We start from the raw sequence: 19,499 nt of genomic DNA on the forward strand, positions 1-19,499 counted from the left end.
CAGTACAGAGTGGATTTCACATCTGGAGTGCATTGTAATTGTATCTTCTGCACTTCACAGACCAATACTTGAGGCCAGGATAAAGGAAGAAAGAGTGAGAGAAAAGAAGACAGGAGAGGGGAGGAGAGAGAAAAAAAACAAAAGAGTAAAAAGACAGAAAGAGAAAAGGAAGGCAGGAGGGAGGTGGGAAGGAAGGCAAGAAGGCAAGAAGGAAGGAAGGAGGGGAAAGAGAGAAAGAAAAGAGACAAACCATACTTAGTGCATTTATTCATTTAAAATGAATGCTTTTACTTGATTGGCTGGAGACAGAGAAAGAGAGACTTTTAAACCTGTAGGAAGGTGCTACATCTATTCATTTGCAAATTTCATTCACAGGCTAGCTCTTGGAGAATGTACAAAGTCCTTCATTTTATAGAATGTCTGAGCCCCTCAGGAGTAGCATTGTATAGATCATCCTTGTGCAAGGGCTGTACAGCTCTTGTGTGGGTTATCATGCATGATAACTGCTGTGGCTATGCACGTGCAGAGACAGACCGATGCTCGCATCTGCCTCAACCACAGGACCCTGCTCCACACGGCTGGTGGAGATGATCTCTGCTGGCCCCATCATTGCCTGCGCAGGCTGCTTGGGCCTCCTGGGCTGGTGGTCCTGGCAGCACTGCAGGCTGCTGCGAGTAGCCATCCCTCAACCAGCCAGCTGCTCTGTATGGGGCCACGCTCCTCCAGCTGTTAGCCACCATCAGCTCTGCTTGTTGGGGAGTGGGAGGCAATCAGGCCAGCACCCACTTAGGTTTTCCCCAGAAAAGAACTCTGAATAACAGCAAAGAAACCCTTGCTTGGTCCTGAAACTAAAAGCATTGACAGACCCTGCCTGTCCCACAGACTCAGTCAGATTTAGCACTAGTGAAACCCATGCTTTTTCTCAGGGTTTAGGTGCCCTGCCCTGTCGTAATCTTCCAGGTGGGCCAGATTTATGTTTAGCCTTGTATAGCGGTAACTCCTAGAATAAATGTGGTGAGTGCCTTTTAGCCTATACAAGTTAGTTGCTGGTACCGCAAGCCCCAGAATTTGGCACACGTAGCAGCCAAGCAGAGGGCCACTGCTCTCACTTGACGTTTGAACTGCATTTGAAGATGGAGAGGCTGTGAAATTAAAGCAGCCTGGAGAAGCCTGCATTGCTGACTGACCATGGTTTGTTGATAGCTACCAAGCCTTGGTTTCCTACAAGTCTCCACTCAGTTCTATATATGATGACATTTTTCGTCCATAGCTGTAGAATTATATGCTTCACTTTTTGCTTTTTGCTATATTTAATACAGAGATGGTCAAAACCTTTTTTTTTTTTTTTTTTTTTTTTTAAGTTTTTGCAGAAAATGTCAACATTTGAATACTGGTTTTGTTTCAAAATGTTTGAAACAGACATGTTTTTATTAGAAAGATACGTATTTATTTCTGAAAGCAGTATTAAATGAGTGGTTACCTATGTGTTATGCATCATAAGCACAATTTTGCTAAAAAAATACACATTTAATAGCATTTTAATCACTTTAAGAAAATGGAAAAAGGCACATTTTTTCCCCAATATTATTTTTTTTACAGCCATTTTCTTTCCATGGGGAAAAATGTTATGTTAAAAAATGAGGATCAGTTCTAACTTTGCACTAAAGTCACAGCACATAAATTTTGAGACACACCCCCCCTCAGGGTTTTAAAGTCTCTCTCTCTCTCTGCTATATTTACATTTAATGCTATAGAGCTAAGTGCATTCCTCTGCCTGCCCTCACTCTACAGCCCCTGTGAGACAAGGCTGAATTCACAACCGTTGGATAGTGGTATCTGTTCTACATCACAGAACATTTCTGCTCAGCTGCCTGTTTCATTTCGGTGAAGGTGGCTTGTGCCTTTTCTTTGATCGCATCCATGTCCATATTCTGGATGTTCTGCAGCTGTCCCAGGATAGAGTCCTTGTCTTCTTCCTCCACCTGATCTTCTGCCACCATCTTCTGAAGGTCTTCTGGCAAACCCACATCATCTCCAGCCATCTGTATTTGATTCTCATCCAATTCGCTCTGATACAAAAAGCAGAAAATTACAAATAATGCATGGGAGTATTTCTGCTATCCCAGGATCTACTGATGAGTCTCTTTTTTGTTCATCTGTTAGTTTGTTCTAGGGAGAACTGAAACATAAGCACAGGTTTTCCAGTCAAATTTTTTAGGTGTAACTTGTGAATTCAGGGTCTCATTCAGCCCCCATGTAAGTGCTAAGATTTTTCAGGCAACGTCAGTTATACTTCTTTGAAGGGTTTCAGCAGTGTCAGAACTGAAGCCCTCAGTGTCACTTGCCATTTTAGAAACTTTGCCATATGTGTTAACTGTGGTAACATGCTGATACTGCAGGAAATCCACTACAAGTTATTTGTGTCCACCAAAGACATGCTGCAATATACTGCCCAGGCTGTCATCTGTTGTGCGATTTGGTCAATGAAGCAATAGCTTTAGATAAACTGTGTGGCTATCATTCCCCTATTCATTTGTTGGTGGGTATTTTTAGGTATCGGCACTAAACTGAAGCCTTCCTGAAGAAAGATGCATTAAACTCAGGAAGGAATTACTGCAAAAAATGTCCCCATCTTCCCCAAACCATGTCTAAACTGTATCTAGGTCTTTGGTTGGCATCTCTGAGTTATGGTGAGGAGCAGGGGCTGCCTGGCACGTAACCAGAGCAGTGTTGCACTGTTGGTAAGTGGGGTAATAGGAGGACTTAGACAACAAAAGAGAGGATGGAGGTTGGGTGTAAGTCTGAGAAAGCAAAAGGAGACAGGAGAAGGAACTGGTTAAGCAATTAAAAGGGCTGAGATGCAGTGAGCACTACACATACTTGCTTCCTGCCTGCCCGCTGAAACGTTCTATCAGTGGGGCTGTGTCGATTTTTCAAACAATGGTGATTTTGTTCACATTTTATGGTGGATTCTGATGGATCCAGAGCTCAGAAGAACAGGGTATTTTGACACAGTTCACACATCAAAGATAAGCATTAATGCCTCATTACATCTCCAAAATGAAGCATGACAGCAGCAAAGGCCTGATATGAATAAGCAGCAATGCTGTCAGCAGGAGGTGTTTTTTGAGAGTGAGAGGGGTCTTGGGTTTGCATGAATGAATGAATGCAAGAATGAATGGAAGGACATATATGAGCAATGTTTGTGTAGTTTCAGGCCCTAGCAAGGACAGGCAGGGTGCTTGACTGTATAGCCACTATTTACTGTTAGATGTATTTGAAGAGCTTTATATTTGCAATAACTGTACTTCCCTTTAACCTGATTTCTCCCCATATCTCTTATGAAAATATGGAGAGGTGTATCATGATTGTTACTACTATGTGGCTAAAGTGGGTGAGGACATCTCTTGACCCCTTTGGGCAAGGTTGCTGCTATCAGATCTGTGTGAGCTAGAAACAATATCGCAATTGGCAGGAGTATTCTTTATTGATTGTGTAGCAGGAAAAAATATGTTAAGCTTTTTAATCAGGCGGTGCTGGCTATCAGAGGAGTTAGCCCTCTTGAAATTCTCCCAAGTAGCACTAGACGATGATAAAAAAGGATACTGGGTTAATTACTGAAAAAGTTCCCCTAAGCAGACAATCACACATGTTCTTTTCTTTAGAACTATTTATAATTTAAGACATCATCACTGCACACTACTGTATGTTATGTGGAGAGATGCCCATACAGAGCACACAAGGCCACTTTGGCAATGTGAGCAATTGTTTGGCACGTTCTTGCGCCAAAGACCCTGTCCTACTGAAGTCTGAGATGTGATGCATAACACAGTTCGGGGGTTCAGAGTGTTCTCTGACCAAAGAACATCATATTCAGATGTAGTCTAAAGCAGTACAATTCTGCACAAGTCACCTGCTTCTACCCACTTGGCATTTAGCCTGTCCTTGAATAGACCTAGTATGAGCTTCAACAGGGTAGCGTTGCTCAACAAAAGCCAAGAAGAACAAGATGTGTATGGCCTCTTCGTTTTCTTCTAAAATTTGACAGATCTAGTTCTGTTATTTTGATTTTAAGTGGAAATGTAGGATTAAGTTTCTGATTTTACCTGTTGGGTTATTTTAAGTCTGGTGGAAATAAGTTAAAGCTTGTTTTCTCACAAGGAGAGACCAGAAGGTTTTCCCACAGTATGTTCTTAAAGTCAGGCTAATGCTGCAAGTGTCCAAATACACAGTGAGCCTGCAGCTCCAAGTACTCAATTCTGAAAGTCAGGATCAGAAGTGCGGTGCTGGAAATCCATCATGTCTGTTAGTTTCAGACAGCAGCTTGCAGAGTGTGAGCAGGGTGTGCAGATCCCTTACTGTCCCAGCATGCATGCACATGGGGACTGTTACTTGCCCAAGGCCAGACATGGCTCTGACAGTGACAGAGACAGTACCCTGCATCAGAATACATTCAGCTTGGACTACAGAGAGCACCCAAAAGAGGCAGACCTCATGGACAGGACAGCTGACGCTGTGGGCTCTAACAAATTCATACAGAAAGCCCCTCTGGACCCTGGCAAGCTTGCACTGGACTGGATGGCCTCTCTCCTGATGACTTTAATCTCCATAGTCTCCAGGTCTCTGCAAGTGTTCAGCCGCCCTTTCAGGATCTCTGAGAACACAGAAGCAACATCTATTCTAGTAAATTAAATATGCCTGGCACTGGTCTCTTGCCCCAAGGCCAGCTGGCCTGGAACAACCCACTGCGATGCTATTGAACTCTCTCGCCTTACCAAACAGGGTGGTCCTATCTAACTGCCTATTGGGAATGCCTGTCCTAACTCCCAAACTGGCCCTGGGAACTGCTTGGGAGAGTGCCAAGGCCAAAACTGGGTCAGACACTATTCTGACAATTCAACAGCATAGGCGATAGAGTCCTAGTGCCTGGTAATATTCTTTGAGCCTGATTATGCACCTGACATAGCCAGAATCAGATCCATTTTGTTACAGGTGCAATATAATACACAGTTCTTTATACGTACATGATACACAGGTGCAAGCAGAAAACAGTCTAAAGATCTGTTTATATGAAGTCTGATTGTAAATGAAAGAGATCAAAGCTCACAGACCAATCCACAGGGGGGCCAAACTGTTTTCCAGCATCACTGTGTGATGTACTGCTTTCCTTACGTCTAACTTACCCTGTCATAAAATTCACCTATGCCTATGTGCAGAGATCCCTAGGTAGGTGAATCCAGACCTGATCCTGTGATTCACCACCTATAATGCAGCAGTTACATACAAAATCAGAGTTCATCTTTTCTTGACCTGCAAGTGGGATTTTTGGTACGCGATACAGCAGCCCCATATTGACCCATGCCATCCAAGGGCTGCAGGTACCTTACAAGTGGGTACGCGGAGCCACAGGTTGGAACCACCAGCCTTCTCCCCTACAAACACCCTCTTGTGCCATCCCTGCACAGGGGTTACACTTTGGAGCACAGGGAAGCTGTGCGGAGGCTGCTTGACACCTCAGCTGTCAGGGCCTTGTAGGCACCGTCACGTCATCACCCAAACTGGCTCCAGTGAGAACCCCTTTGCCCCCAGGGCCCAGCAGCCCATTTCAGCTCATGCCAGGCCCCCAGTCCTGCCCTCAGCTACATCACATCTGTGCCCGTGCCAAGGTGGTCCCCTGCTGAGCCTGGCTTATTGATTGGTTTTCCATGTCGGACCATGCTTTGCCCTCCTTGACAATCCCTGGGCTGTCGCTGAACCCTGCTGCTAGCCCCGGCTCTTCCCAGCGCGTTCAGAGCCTGCAGGACTGTGCCTGCGGGTGAGGGCACCGCTTGTGCTGGGGTCCCCCATCGCCCCAGCCTGGACCTTCTCGGGGACCAATCCTGGTCCCGCTGCCTCTGGACATCCACATGGTGACTCCGTTTTAACACAGTGGATCCACAGCTGTTTCACGCTGGCCTGTTAAAACATTTAGATCAGCAAAAGAATTCTTGAAGCTTAGCAAATACTTGTTTTCAGATGCTTATCCAAAGCCTGTATGCACTGACGAGCTGCTGCTGAGACAAGTTTCTTTTTCTGCCTGGTCAATATGCATACCCCCCCACCCCGGCACAGCTAGAGGTTATGTAATGGCTGCACACAAGTGAAAAATCCTTTAATTCTGGAATGACACTATTCATTAAATCAAGTCTTAACAATATTCCCATCACAGTGCAATAGAGCAAGAGCTGTTTGAGGTTACATGACTACATGTCCCTTTCATGGCCAGAAGCTTTCCTTTTTAATGTCTTTAGCAGCACTTGTTATTGAAAAGACACCTGATTGCATCTGAATACTCTTTCCCTCTAAATATCAGTGAAGAAAAATACATTCTGCTGTTCAGTGACTGAGAATCTTGTAGAGCAGTTCCCACAGAAGTGCTTTGACTAGGGAAAGAGATCCACCTGCTTGGAGCAGATGACATAGTCCCTTCCTGAGGTGCTAGAAATTCATGTATCACAACACATAAGCCCCAACACTCGGACAGAAGAACGGCACTGATGCAACAAGACTCTTGACAGAGAGTAGTGTTATTTGAGGTGACATGGTGGATATATGTGCAGATCAGTGATATGAGAGGGGTGGTGGGGCCCATGGGGAGAGGTTGCCATGCTGCAGATGAGATCTTTGGACAGGTTGGACAAGCCTGTGGTTGGATGTTCCTCTCCTGCATCACAGGCACCATCACATCAAGCTCCTGTGTTTAGACCTTGCAGAAGTTAATTGATTACTGGATCCCCGCTCAGGAAAAAGGCAGTAAGTGAATAGAAGAGTTTGGTGTGTTTTTTTTTTAATGAAAATATTTGTTAATGTATTTATATAATTAAAAAAAAAATGGTTTGTCTGCAGGTGATGCGTTGAATACTCTGAAAATTAAAAAGTTGCCCATAGATCAAATGTCTCATGGCTAAAAACATCCTTCTGATGACAAACCTAAGTTGACAATTCTGTTAATAGGATTAGGTTCATTAAGGGACTGCTTTCTCTTATAAATCTGGCCCAGATAGCATGGAGCTTTAGATTTTGCACTGAAAAGGGGGCCCTGCTTAGTCCTGAATTTCATGCTTTCATTTACAATGTGTGCTAGTGATTGATACTGGTAATATTCAGGGGTTCTATCCCATACTAGGCTACCTGAAATGACTTTCATTTTTCAAAATAATTAATGCATTATCACAGGTCTGAGAGCATTTTGCTGCCATAACGTTGTATCATAGAGTTGAATTCTTTTTCAGGGACATATAGCATGCACGTAATAATTTCATTTTCTTCCTGATATGTGTTTTCATAAGGGCTGATGAAAAGAAAGCAGACCTTCAACCAAGAAATGCTATATAGGAAGACACAAACACAGAAAAGCATATCCTGCAACATTTACTTGCAACTGCCACAAATCAGCAAAGCTAAGTACATCCTTAATATCTTCTTTGCTGGCTTAGAGCTCCTGTCCTACCTTGGAGGCAAGCCTTCTACTGTTATTACTGCAATGTGTCCCCAAAGAGCACTCAGTGTATACCAAAGTCAAGACCCTGCTGAAGATGGAGCAGATCACCATTGCATGCTCTTGGGTGCTATGCAGCGGCAGTGCGCTCACTGGAGGTCAGCCAAGGGTGACTGTGGAGACCCGAACGCCATCTCAGAACTGAAAAAAGCACCACAGATGGGAGACTCAAAATCACAGAGAGACACCCAGCTCCACTGACTTTTAGTTGACAGCTGGGCACATAAGTGTCCTGAAGCCTTTGAAACTAGCCCGTCTTGGGATTTAAAGCTGGGGCCTCACGGAGTGCGGTGAGGCCGTGGGCAAATGCTGTTCAGTAGCTGGCTCAGCATATGTCTCCAAAAGGAAAACAAAGCCTAGTGATATTTTACTACTCAGCTGCTAATTAAAATGCTGGTGTTTAGAGATTTAGGCCTACAATCCAATCAACCACTTAAAATCTTGTACTTCATTTTTTTGCATAATTAATCTTTCTGTAATTAAACTCACCCGCAGAATATGTTTTCCTCTTTCTTGTCACTGTGCTGAGCACCCATGGCCCAGAACAAATCGTATATTGCAACTGATGAATACAGAAGAGCATAGTGGATAATCTGCCCTTGCTTCTTCTTATATATGACACTGGTCATGCACTAACATATATCTGCGTTTCTCCAGGCATATCCCTTTCTCTTCCAGATGGATGTTCTGTCTGGTGTGAATCTGAAGCCCTGGTGCATTTCTCTAGTCTTTTTGATGCCAGGCTATAGCTGTGAGTGCCAACATATTCCTAACACATCTGCTGCAGGAACAAATGTCAGCCTTACGCACACGGAGCAGATCCTGCGCTTACACCAGGACCTGTGATGGCACAGGCCCTCGTGCTGCGCGCAGGCAACACACAGTCTGTCTAGTTCACCGGGGACCGCAGTGTTGGACTGAAAGGTCTCAGCACCTTCGATTCATCCCAGATGAGCAGGATGCATTGCAGATCTGTGCAGTTTGTAGGTCTGATAATGCCTGGAAATGTTAGACTACACAGTGCAGACACACACATTTCTATAGAGGGACCTGCAGCCGTAATAGCAACACCTCTAGGGAGTGAAAAAGAGATCAAAGTTCAAGTGACTGTGTGACCTTGATAACCATCTGCAAAAGACTCCGGAGCTAATGATACTTCCATTCAAAGGGGCCATTCGAATGAGAAGCTATAGGTGTAGCAACATGCCTTCACTGCTGTAGATGACAAATTGTGCCTTCAAATAATTTTAAAAGTAAAAAATTCTTACAGAGAGTGTGTTGATCTGAAATGAGGTGTTATGTAGAACTGTATTCACTTCAAATTTGCTTACGAAAGCTTTGTTCAACACTTACACATTGGGAGGGCAAGTAGAGGTAGCTTAACTGAGGTGTCTCCACAGCATTTTTTCCCTTGCTTCCCCCCCGCCCAGTACCTGCCTCAAAACATTCTGCCATACTTTTTTAAGACAGCACTTCTCTTTCTTGGAAAGTCAGTTAGCTAGGCTTTGGTTGCAAAAAACATGTTTTCAAAATTAGAGAAAAATACATTTTTCATCCCTGATTATGAATAAGGCCTGCCCAACTGGTTAAATACAGATGGTATAATTTTATCTAAGAAGTCATAAGGTTGATTCACTTTGCGTCTAAAGTGTAATTTGCCTTTAGCGTTCAAGCAAACGATTAAGAGTGGTGCAATTTCATGAATATGGCACTAGAGGGCCTTTGACGGCTCAGCGTTAGAAACGGCATCAAACTAACACTGTAGAAAAAAAATACAGGATTTACAATATATGTTTACATTACATAATCACTTTCTGAGCCCAGGTGACTTTGTTAATTTGTAATTGCTTGACTGCTTGGTCCTTTCCTTCTGGTATTTCTGATGTTTCAGTCGGAAATTCTTTAAACAGTTCAGCAGAGATGTTTGCAAATGTTTTGGTATTTAGTTGTGCTTGTCACAGAAAATGCATAAACATTCGATTCCGTTGCTTGCAGGTCCTAATACAGGGTTTTAAATTCCTCAGCCATATTTGCCTTTGCTCCCAAGGTCATGCCAGGTAATGGAATCTAAGGGGCTGGCTGGCCCAGACCAAAACTGTGTTGGGGGCTGTCGGGTAGTTTAACGATAGCACTAGATAGGCATTCCAGCACTAGAGAGTATGTCCCAGCACTGCCTCATTTAGGAGTTTAGATTTAGCACTAGATTCACAGAGCACCGAGGAAACTGTACAAAACCCCCTTCACTGGCAAATGGTAGACCTTCTTAAAATGCATCCTGCACAAGGAACACTTCACGTCTGGTTCCTCCTGTCAAGCTGGAGGGATTGTGCTAACCTAGGGCCAGACGCACCACGGAAAGGAAAGGGAACAAGTGGAACCGTTAAGGTCACTGGTCACAGACAGCCAAACAACGTAAGTGTCCCCACAGATCTGGATGTGCAGAAGAGCGATTGAATTTATTGATTTACTTTGAGGAGAAGAAAAAGTGATAACTGGAGGAGCTACCTGAAAAGGTTCAGCGCTGTGGGAGAAGGTAGCAGAGATGACGTGTGTAGAGCTGGCTATAAAGTCGAAGATCAGTCCTTGAAGATAGTGGGAATATGTTTAAATAGTCTGCTGGGAAAGCCCCATTTATTGGCAGACTCTTGAATTTGGTATCTGTGGGCGAGACTCTAGAGAGCTAGGACAGGAAACCTGATAAATCTCGTTTTCAGACCAAGGCTTGATGAATTTGAGCAGTGGTCTGCTCTCGGTCCCAGTCTCAAAACACCACCTCAACAGCATAATATATTTTGGTTCATCTAAAATGCAAATTAGGTACAAGAAAACAAGATAGATCATCTTAATGTGAAGGAAATACTTTTGAACTGAATGCCATTGACCCAAGTTCCACTAAACCACAGACAGAATTTAATGAGGTAAGTTTGGACAGCAAACACAAAGTGACAGAAACCAAATTGCTAAGAAATCTTGACCAACAGTTCCACTCATTTTCTCAAATTCCTTCCAGATCAAGGATAAGAAAGGATGCAAAGTATCTTTGGTATCTTTAATACTTTTGCCCAGGTTGAATCCTTCTCACTCAGTTCAAAAAGGCAAGAACAAATCATTTGTGTGAGGAGGTCTAGTATTGCTAGTTAGGTTTTACAGAAATTTTACATACAAAAACCTGTTTCAGTGTGATATTTTACAACATCAAAATTTTGACAATATAAAAAAAATCTCCAACTATTTTATAATAATAGTGTGTGTGGGGGGGTATTTGTTTGTTTGGTGGGGTTTTTGTGGTGTGGGGTTTTTTGTTTTGTGGTTTTTTTTATGTTGTTTTTTTTTGTTTTTTTTTTTGTTTTTTTTTTTTTTTTTTACAGTCACCATTGGAAATTTTTGTTTCCAGAAAAGAACACCTTTACAAAGGGGTGGGGCCTTTTTTTAACAGACCTGTTATAAACTTTCCATTAAAAATATTATTAATAACTTCCCCAAAAAATCCATGAGAAAACCCCTGCAAAATAGTACAATAAAAAGAAATGTTTGCAAAGCTCTTTTCCTCATCTTCAACTACCCCATTGGTAACTTTGGGCCATGGAACGGCTTTTATAGCACAACTTATTTCATCCAATTAGAACCAGTATTCAGGTGAATGCTGAGCAGATAAAAACTGCAGAAAGTTTTCAGGTAATTGATGGCCAGTGAAGGACATAGCCTGAATCAGGGTAACGGCAGCCTTCAGATGACAGGGCCTATCTGTGCAGCTGTGCAGCCTTGCATTTTTCTTCCTCAGTTCAGGATAACACATTCTTCTTGTAGGTGCTGGAAGATGTGATAGGTGTTTCAGACTCGGACAATCCCTTCACGATGCTTGTGCTTTTACAAAGCTAAAATCACAAAACTTGACAGCTCCTGGGAGACTTTTCCCTCAACTTTTCTTTGAGTTGGGTCCTAAACAAGGTAGGTGCCTGCAGGCCTCAGGTTGACTCTTGGTTCCCTGCTGTTAGGTAATCTCTGTGACAGTAACCCTAAGCAATTATGAATGAGGTACCCTGAGGCATTATTAATTTGTTAGCTGAGCATATTTTGAATGTGTTGAACTCCCTGTTGATAGTTAATTTCATTACTGCTGCTTAATTAATATAGACTAAAAAGTGGCATGGATAGTTCTCAACCTTGACTAGGGTCATCATCCCAGGACAGAAGGGTCTGGGAAATGCAAACCATATACTACTAGAATATTTTAATTGCACTGATATAATAATCAGACTTCTGCCTACCTGGGCTCACACCCACAGGGGCATATAGGCTCTTAATTTCCTTGAAATCCCTTGGAGTCCAGCACCTGAATACCTTTGCAGTTCTGCTCCACAGAGCAGGGACCCAGGCCTTTAGTTAAGCATATCTTAGTTCATCCTATTTGGAAGCTAGGTGATACAAAAAAGGCCACCAAAACACAAAGAAGTCAATATCTTCATGTGACCAATGAACCAGCAAGCCCCGAGCTCTGCTGGCTGCAGGAGACAGAATGAAAATCACAGAGAGAGCACAGATCAGATAGTTATAACACTGTATGCAAAGGGAAAAGCAACCGGAGAACTCCAGATAACAGCCATTATTTTCAGGAGCCATTTGCTGAAATGATAAATTTTCAGCAAGTCACTGAAGTTGTATTTGACATAACTGTATGTGAAGGACATCTTAATGAAGCTGGAAAAATAAATCTCTTTAGAAATGTTTTATAAGCAATGAAGGAGTGATCAGGCTAAGAGCAGTTTAATAGCATATAAACTACCAGCGTTCTAAGATTAGTTATTCCTGGGAGGACTCACGTGACCTTTTAACAATCTATGAATAAGGAGCCTATGCAAACCTGAGACTCCAAATACTTTCCAGAAATAAGCTTTGTTTCACTGCCTACGTACAGACTCAATTTCAGGGTCGGATGCAACCCAGGCTTTAGCAGAGGGAAGGCTCTCATTGGTATCATAGGCTATGGGAACACATGGTCTACTTGTCTGTGTCAGGGTGGAAGGAAGTAGCTCTTAAATCTATCCCCCTTTCCCGGTAAATCTACCAAGTCAACAACAGTGACCGGAGAACCTGTGTCATGGTGCCGATGGTGCAGAGTAACATAGTGTATTAGGCTAAACCAAAGAAGCACGAGAGATCAGAACATGAAGTCAATAAATGTTATGCACATACATAGTAGAATAATTCAGTAAGTCCAAGAAACAAAGATGCTACTCTCTTCTCAGAAGACTCTGAACCATATTACACGATCTCTGGAAACTATGTATAACTCTGCTCAAGACAGCATTGATTCTAGTAAAGACAACCCTCCAACCTGCAGTTCCTTAATCTCCAGGAGACTTTAGTGCCTTCTGGTACATTCATTTCATTGGAGTAGGGCTCTACAGCAGCTGCTGAACCAGGTCAAAAGTTGCAAGGCCACCAAAATCCCCGTCTGTTCACTCTCCCGTCAGTAAGACTGAGATCACACTCTCATCTTTCCTGTTCTTTTGTCCCTCACCAGCAGCTTCCTGCATATCTTTCCTACATTTCTCCACTTGAGGGCATCCAGCTGGCAACGACTGGGGACCCTATCCAGAAATCCAGGGCCCTCCACGGCCACACTAAGTTCAGATTCAAGCTCAAGTTTGTGAGCATGGAATCAAAGATCAGGTTGTTCTGCTAATTCCAGCTACAGCATGGGAAGAACCAGGGTCTTAGGGGCGGAATATGTCTCACTTGACTTCAGCTGTCTGGTCCAAGGTAGCAACCTGGCCTCCCTCTGAGAGGGAGGCAAATGCCACTGGAAGGTGACACAACTCCACCTTAAACACTTTCTGGAAAGTTTGGATAGATGACCCTAAAAGTGCTGGTCTCTTTCCATTGGTGACAGAGTCCCTAAATGACTTGCTTGGGTTAAGTACTAAGTTTTTTAGCAGCTAAATTTAGACGAGATGGATTCTTTACTTTCCTCCATTTTAATTAATCAGAAAAGCACTGGAAAGTACTGATCAGAAAACAAACGGTAATGACTCAGAGCTGACAGGTGAGTACTCGTAATATAAACAAGCTCTCAAACTGCCAAGAACCACCAAATGCTTCCTTGTCAGATATAAACAAAATCTTTAAAAACGTTAACATCTTCACAGTAGTAGTTCAGAGCAGATGCACGATCCAAACCCCTATACAGATTACGCTGTCCCATATTACCTCTCTCCTGCCCTGGAAGAAGCTTACAAAATAACACAGTAACAACTTTTCCACGCACAGAACCACAAGTTACTTTGTGTTGGAGCTAACAGTGCAACCCACTCTGGACAAAACTGAAAAGCACAAGTGGGCTGTACCCACCCACCACAACCAAGTGCCAGAAAGTCATGGACAGACACAAAACCTTTCAATTCTGTGGCCCAGAGCTGAATCTTAAATTTTAGGGAGCCCCTAAAAGCATAGTAGTAAAGGCCCCGACACTAATTTGCACAAACAAGTCTTCAGTCACTTCTTCAAAATGAATGGAAAATAATATTCAATACCTAATGGACCTTCCTTCACACCCTACCACAGTTTGTTTTCTTTAACAAGTCTTTGGGGAAAGAATTTGTCCAACTTTTTTTTTTTTTTTTTAAATAAAACTTATCATTTACACCTTTACAATTAGTTATCCCTTCAGAGCATGCTAATAGATTTGAAAGGCTGGGCTGTCTGGCAAAAAAGTCTTATTTCTCTTCTTCACATTGTATAATTTTTGCCCGTATATCTGCTAGCTATCTTAGGCAGTTTTCCTTCATTTCCCTTACAGAAGTCAGTTACCCATTTGTTGTTTTTCCCTGTATATATATCTCTTGGAGCCTTTTTTTGAAAATGTCTTCACATTTCCCATCTTCTGAGGTTAAATGATAGACTACATGCCTCAGTAAGTGTGGCAATTCATAATTTGAAATTCTTCAGAATTCTTGGGTAAATACACCAGAGCCAGTGGGTACTTTACACTAACAACCTCCTCCAAGAACACTTAGCTGAGAAAATTCATAAAAGAGACTGTCGTAGGGAAACCTATCTAGGGACCTTCATAGCAGTCCTGCAGTTAAAATGAATGCAAAGAATTCACTTAATGTTTCTGCTCTGGGCTAATCTTCCCTGATTCTTTTGCAGAATCCTTTTCTGGCTCTCACTCCCTTAGCTCACTTCAACACCAGCCCACGTTCCTGGAAGAGATACCACCTTTCTGCATTATAGAAGCATCACCATCTTGTGACAGGAAATAATATCCAGAATATTCAAGTTCCAAAATTTTTTTAACTTTTTTTTTTTTTTAATAGGCAAGATCTGTGGATGTTTAGTATAGGCTTAGTGCTAAAGCCTGTACTTGATAAACCTTTGATAAACAAGACTTCTGCAGTTAAATCCCTGAAAATGTGGAAGACAATCAGAAAACAACAGAGGAGCAAATCTTTCCTCTAAACCAGGAAAACACTTTAAATACAGTAGAGAGCTATCCTTGTTTGTATCCATGTGTTTTTAGATCAGGAAAATACTATCAACCTAAATGTGAAATTTGTTTTCTGTCATGATCCAGAAGCTATTGCAGCTGCTGCCTGCTTTTAACAAACACCCAGATTTCTCTGTTGCTTGAAGCTTCTGTTGTCTGTATTTTAGCTTTCCTGGGAATATTTGACAGTGTCAGGAGCATTAAAGAAAAAAGAGTGGACAGTTTGCTTGCACTTCTTGGAAGAAGATAGTAAAAATGAGCCTTCAGAATTTTAGCAGAACTCAAACATACAGCTTGTAGAGGAGTTTTTGCGGACTTTGTTTATTTGCTGAGAGCTTTTTTTTTCCCCAACTGTTGCATGTTGCTAAGTTAAGAATGTGTACTAACTATGAGACACAATCAGACCAGGTGCTCAACTTGCCTAGTCACCTGTTTCAGATCTGACAGTATAGACAGGGATTACAAGAATCTTTCCATTAGATTCATCTACTGAGCAGAGAAAAAAGGGTTTAAAAGAAGCAGTCACTAGGGAAAACCATGGCTCTGCCCTCTTCCATTTCTGTACTGAGCTGCAGTGGGATCCTACTAATGAAGGCAATTTGCCATTTTCAGACCTCTGCGTTGGTAGTCAGTTTGTTTCAAAATTGGCCACTGAACTAGATGAGATCATGAATGACAAGCTTACCTTAGGGAGTCTGTACTTTTCTCTCAGATGAACCCTCAGACAGGCTCGCTCTGCTTTTTTCTGTGCAAATGCTGCATCTCTTTCCATCCTGGAAATCAGAAAAAAATGTTTCTTCAAGATACTAATAAAATACAGGGTTTTTTACACTGAATCAGTCACTTGGCTGCAAAAAGCTACACACAGGAGATATTCCCAAAGTTATCTAATTTGTCCAAAGGCACAAAAGGAGTGATATCAATAAAGTAATGCTAAGGGTCCAGACCTCCTGTACCCCAAGCTTGTTCTCAGGACAGTTCCCTAGAGTCCTGTGAAGAATGAAGGGTAAGCCAATACTACTTGTCAGGAGTTTGTACCTGTACTAGCTGTTACTGCTCACTATAACAATGAACAATTACAATAAGCGGAACAGAAAAGTTACACTTATTCCTTGCTTATTCCACTGTGGCACTTAGAGACGCAGCTGCCTTGCCAACACTCCTGTTCTACAAACATGACATTTTCATAGTATAACAACTTACACACACAATGGCAGAATAGTCTTTCTGGGTCAGACCAAAAGTTTACCTATCCTAGAGTCCCATCTCCAACAGTAGACAGTAGTGGATACCTAAAAAAAAGAATTTAAGAAGAGGATAATCATCCTGTATCAAAACTGCACAGCTTCCAAAAATCAGTGGTGTAGGGTACTGGAGCTGGAAGTTGGCTCTACATCATTGTCTTTAATAGCCCTGGATGGCCTCTGTCATCTAAGAATTTTCCTGGTCTTTTCTGCCTCCTTTATTGTTTCAGAACATCCTACAGCTAGGAATTCCAAAGCTTCCCTGTGTGGAAAAGTACTTCTTTTGTCTGTGATTTTACAAAATGCTTTCATTAGATTTAAGACCTGTTCAGCATGACTTTTGGTTAGATTACTTATGTATTTATTTGCAAAATGTGCCTCCTCAAAGATTTTTGGTAACATTTGATAGCATTCACCTCCCCCCCCCCCCAATTTTATTTTCACAAAAGCATTGTCATAGAAGTTCTATGGCAAAATTGATTTTGTTCCAGTATAGGTGTTTTGTCACATAAAGGTACTTGCAAGATTAAATATTTTTCCTCTGCTTCCACAGATAAGTTTTTGGGTTTCTCTCTCTCTCTAAAAACAAACCAACCAACCAAACCCAAGAACAAACCCCAAAAGTTCATATTAACTGGAAGCCATCTTAAACTTCTTTCAGCCAGTCATTGATGGGAAGATTGGAAGGAGATTTTCTGAGCCCTTCTGGCATATTTTCCCTCTCTCTCAACCATTCTCTTCTGTTGCCCACTCCTCCAGAAGAGCTGTTAGCAGCCATAGTATGGGTATTGGGATGTGTTCCCACAGGGCAGCGCACACAGCATTACTACACAGCCCTTTAGGTGTCCTATGAACCTGAGGGGCAGGAGGGGATTTTCTGCTCAGTCAGATTTGAGCTTTTCACTTGTCCTGGCATCATGGGAAGACCTGGCAAAACTCACTCAGCCAATCTCCCACCATTGCCTAGGCCATAGCGTCTGGCCTAATCTTACATCTTGTTGTTCTGGAGGATCTAATTATCCCCTGGAACACGAAGCTTTGTAGGAACAAGAGACAGGTATAGGAATAGTTGCGGGACAGTCAAGAACCTGGGACGTACAGCAAAAACTGGTGGTCCCCTCTTGCTTAAACTCTTGTGATGCTGGAAGCAAATTCTATGTGACCATGCGGGAGACTGCCAGCACAAGCCACGTTTTTGTTCCTGCGTATCACATATTTTTCTGAGAAACAGCAATCTGTGCATTTTTGTGTGTTTAATCACACACAGAAAACAAACCAACCCAAAACCTGAGAAGAACCCAAAGCCAGGATGGTCATGCATCAAAGGCCAAACTCTGCCGGAGTATGACTCCAGCAAGGCACTTCAGCTTCTCTGATGTCCACTCTTGTACAGCTGAAAACTGGGTAAAATCCAGAGCACCCTGAAACAGATGCTCTGCCCGTGACAAGGATTTCTGACACGCATTTACATAACCACACCAGTGTGCACTGTCCTGAGCTAATTTTTTCTCTTTGAAAGTACTTCAGATGTTCCTATTATAGTTCCAAACTGTACTTTCAGAAGTACTCCTGCACCGATTCTTCAATACAGTTCAGCATGTAACAGACACATGCCACACTAGAAAACTTTATAGAAATAATTCTTTTTCCAAGCATTTTCCCTATCCCAGGAATCCCATTTTGCTTCTCAGTCTCAATAAAGCATCCTCCTGCCAGCAGGTGGTTATTTGTCTTTTAAATATCCCTTGACAAAATGCATAGCAAAACATTCTGTATTTTATTCCAAACCAAATGATACCTATTCGAGGTTTTATGATAGAAATGGCTGCTGCTAAATACAGACCTGGATACCTCAAATTCCATCAGTCATTAACCTTTCACCTATAATCATCTTACATGAAGGATTTACACAACCATTATGTAATTGACCATTAGAGGAACAGATGCATTTGAGATTTAAAAGTCAATCGTTTTATTTATAATTATGCATGATTTGAACTCCTACATGTTAAGTCCTTTATTTTACTTCTGTTTTGATATTTAAACACAGAAAGTTATAGCAATTCTAATTACAGACAAAAATTGAGATTTAATCAGTTGAAAAGTTCTGCCTTATTTAGTGGATTTTAGAAGAAATAACTGAAAATGCAACTACAAAAATAACCATCTTAAACCTTTCCTCTAGGTAAATATCATCCATTGAACATAGCACTCATTACTTTTTCATGTCTGCCGTAATAAATATGGACAAAAAAAAGATTATGTATTGAAAGTGTACTCCACACAGAGTTCTAGGAGAACAAATCATATACATTTTAGAATTAACTCCTGCACTACAAACAGCTTTGCACCTATGGAAAAATTTGATAGCTAAAGTAACATCAACTAGGAATGAATCCAGCGTATCATGGTGTGGAGATAGCAGGAAAGTGTTAGGAGAGAGTTGCTGGATGAGAGAGGGAAAGGGAGAATGTAATATTTTATCATTTCCAGTTGGTGAACTTTTAATTTGGAAAGTCTCCTTAGCAAAGATTCATCTGCTTAAAAAAAAAAAAAAAAAAGAGAGCTGAATGCTTGGCTTTTTCTTGGGTTATTTTTAGCTGCACAAAGATACCAAGCATCAGCCCCATACTGATAATAAGGGAACAGGTACTCACTTCTCCTCAACCATTTGCTTTTGATATTCCTCATACTCCTCTCTGGTCATTCCTGCAGCTGCTGCTGGATCAGAAGGAGTGCTTTCTTCTTTGTTTTCTTCCCCTCCACCTCCAAGTCCCAAATTCTTTACCTGGTTGCTCAACATACTTTTCATTAGAAAGGCCATCTTCTCAAGAAAAAAGGAGCTATAAGCAAACAACTACAAGAAAGCCAAACCAAAAATGTTTTCAAAACCAACAATTGTAAGCAAGAGAGTTTCTACAGCCACATCAGCTCTTCAAGGGCACAATGCTAGTGAAACGTGAATGCCAAAACCAGTTTGTCAGCCATAATCTGGATTAAAGAGTGAACTCCTTAATATCTAGAGGCAGATGGTTCAGATTACTCCCAAAAAATCATTAGATGCAGCTACCTACTTTTTATATTAATACCTTAAGCTAATTGTACGCACACACACAAAAATCAATTATAGTGTGCAATAGCATTTTGATTTCTTCAGTCTTGAAACTCTCACTTTCGCAGAAATTAAAACATTCCCTAGAACAAAACAGATGTGAATTAAAAGCCTGGT

The 19,499-nt window shown here is 41.8% G+C and overlaps 1 protein-coding gene across 1 annotated transcript; it reads right to left on the reverse strand.

The window, feature by feature from the left end:
* Positions 1-250: 250 nt before the first annotated feature.
* Positions 251-19,255, reverse strand: CPLX4 (complexin 4). Its single transcript, XM_049796236.1, has 3 exons — positions 18,928-19,255; positions 15,712-15,799; positions 251-2,069 (listed from the first exon to the last, which is right to left on the reverse strand). Exons 1-3 carry the CDS (start codon positions 19,092-19,094, stop codon positions 1,842-1,844), a joined length of 483 nt encoding a protein of 160 aa, XP_049652193.1. The 5' UTR covers positions 19,095-19,255; the 3' UTR covers positions 251-1,841.
* Positions 19,256-19,499: the final 244 nt, after the last annotated feature.

Source organism: Accipiter gentilis, chromosome Z (genome assembly GCF_929443795.1).
Source record: "Accipiter gentilis chromosome Z, bAccGen1.1, whole genome shotgun sequence".
NCBI classification, from domain to species: Eukaryota; Metazoa; Chordata; class Aves; order Accipitriformes; family Accipitridae; genus Astur; species Astur gentilis.

What these genes read in the sequence shown, in the direction of transcription:
- CPLX4 (XM_049796236.1), bottom strand. Translation starts at nt 19,094, where the DNA reads ATGGCCTTTCTAATGAAAAGTATGTTGAGCAACCAGGTAAAGAATTTG. An exon ending in AAGCAAATGGTTGAGGAGAA is followed by an intron (nt 15,800 to 18,927) that starts GTGAGTACCTGT and finishes TCTGATTTCCAG; the next exon opens with GATGGAAAGAGATGCAGCAT. An exon ending in AAAAGTACAGACTCCCTAAG is followed by an intron (nt 2,070 to 15,711) that starts GTAAGCTTGTCA and finishes TTTTTGTATCAG; the next exon opens with AGCGAATTGGATGAGAATCA.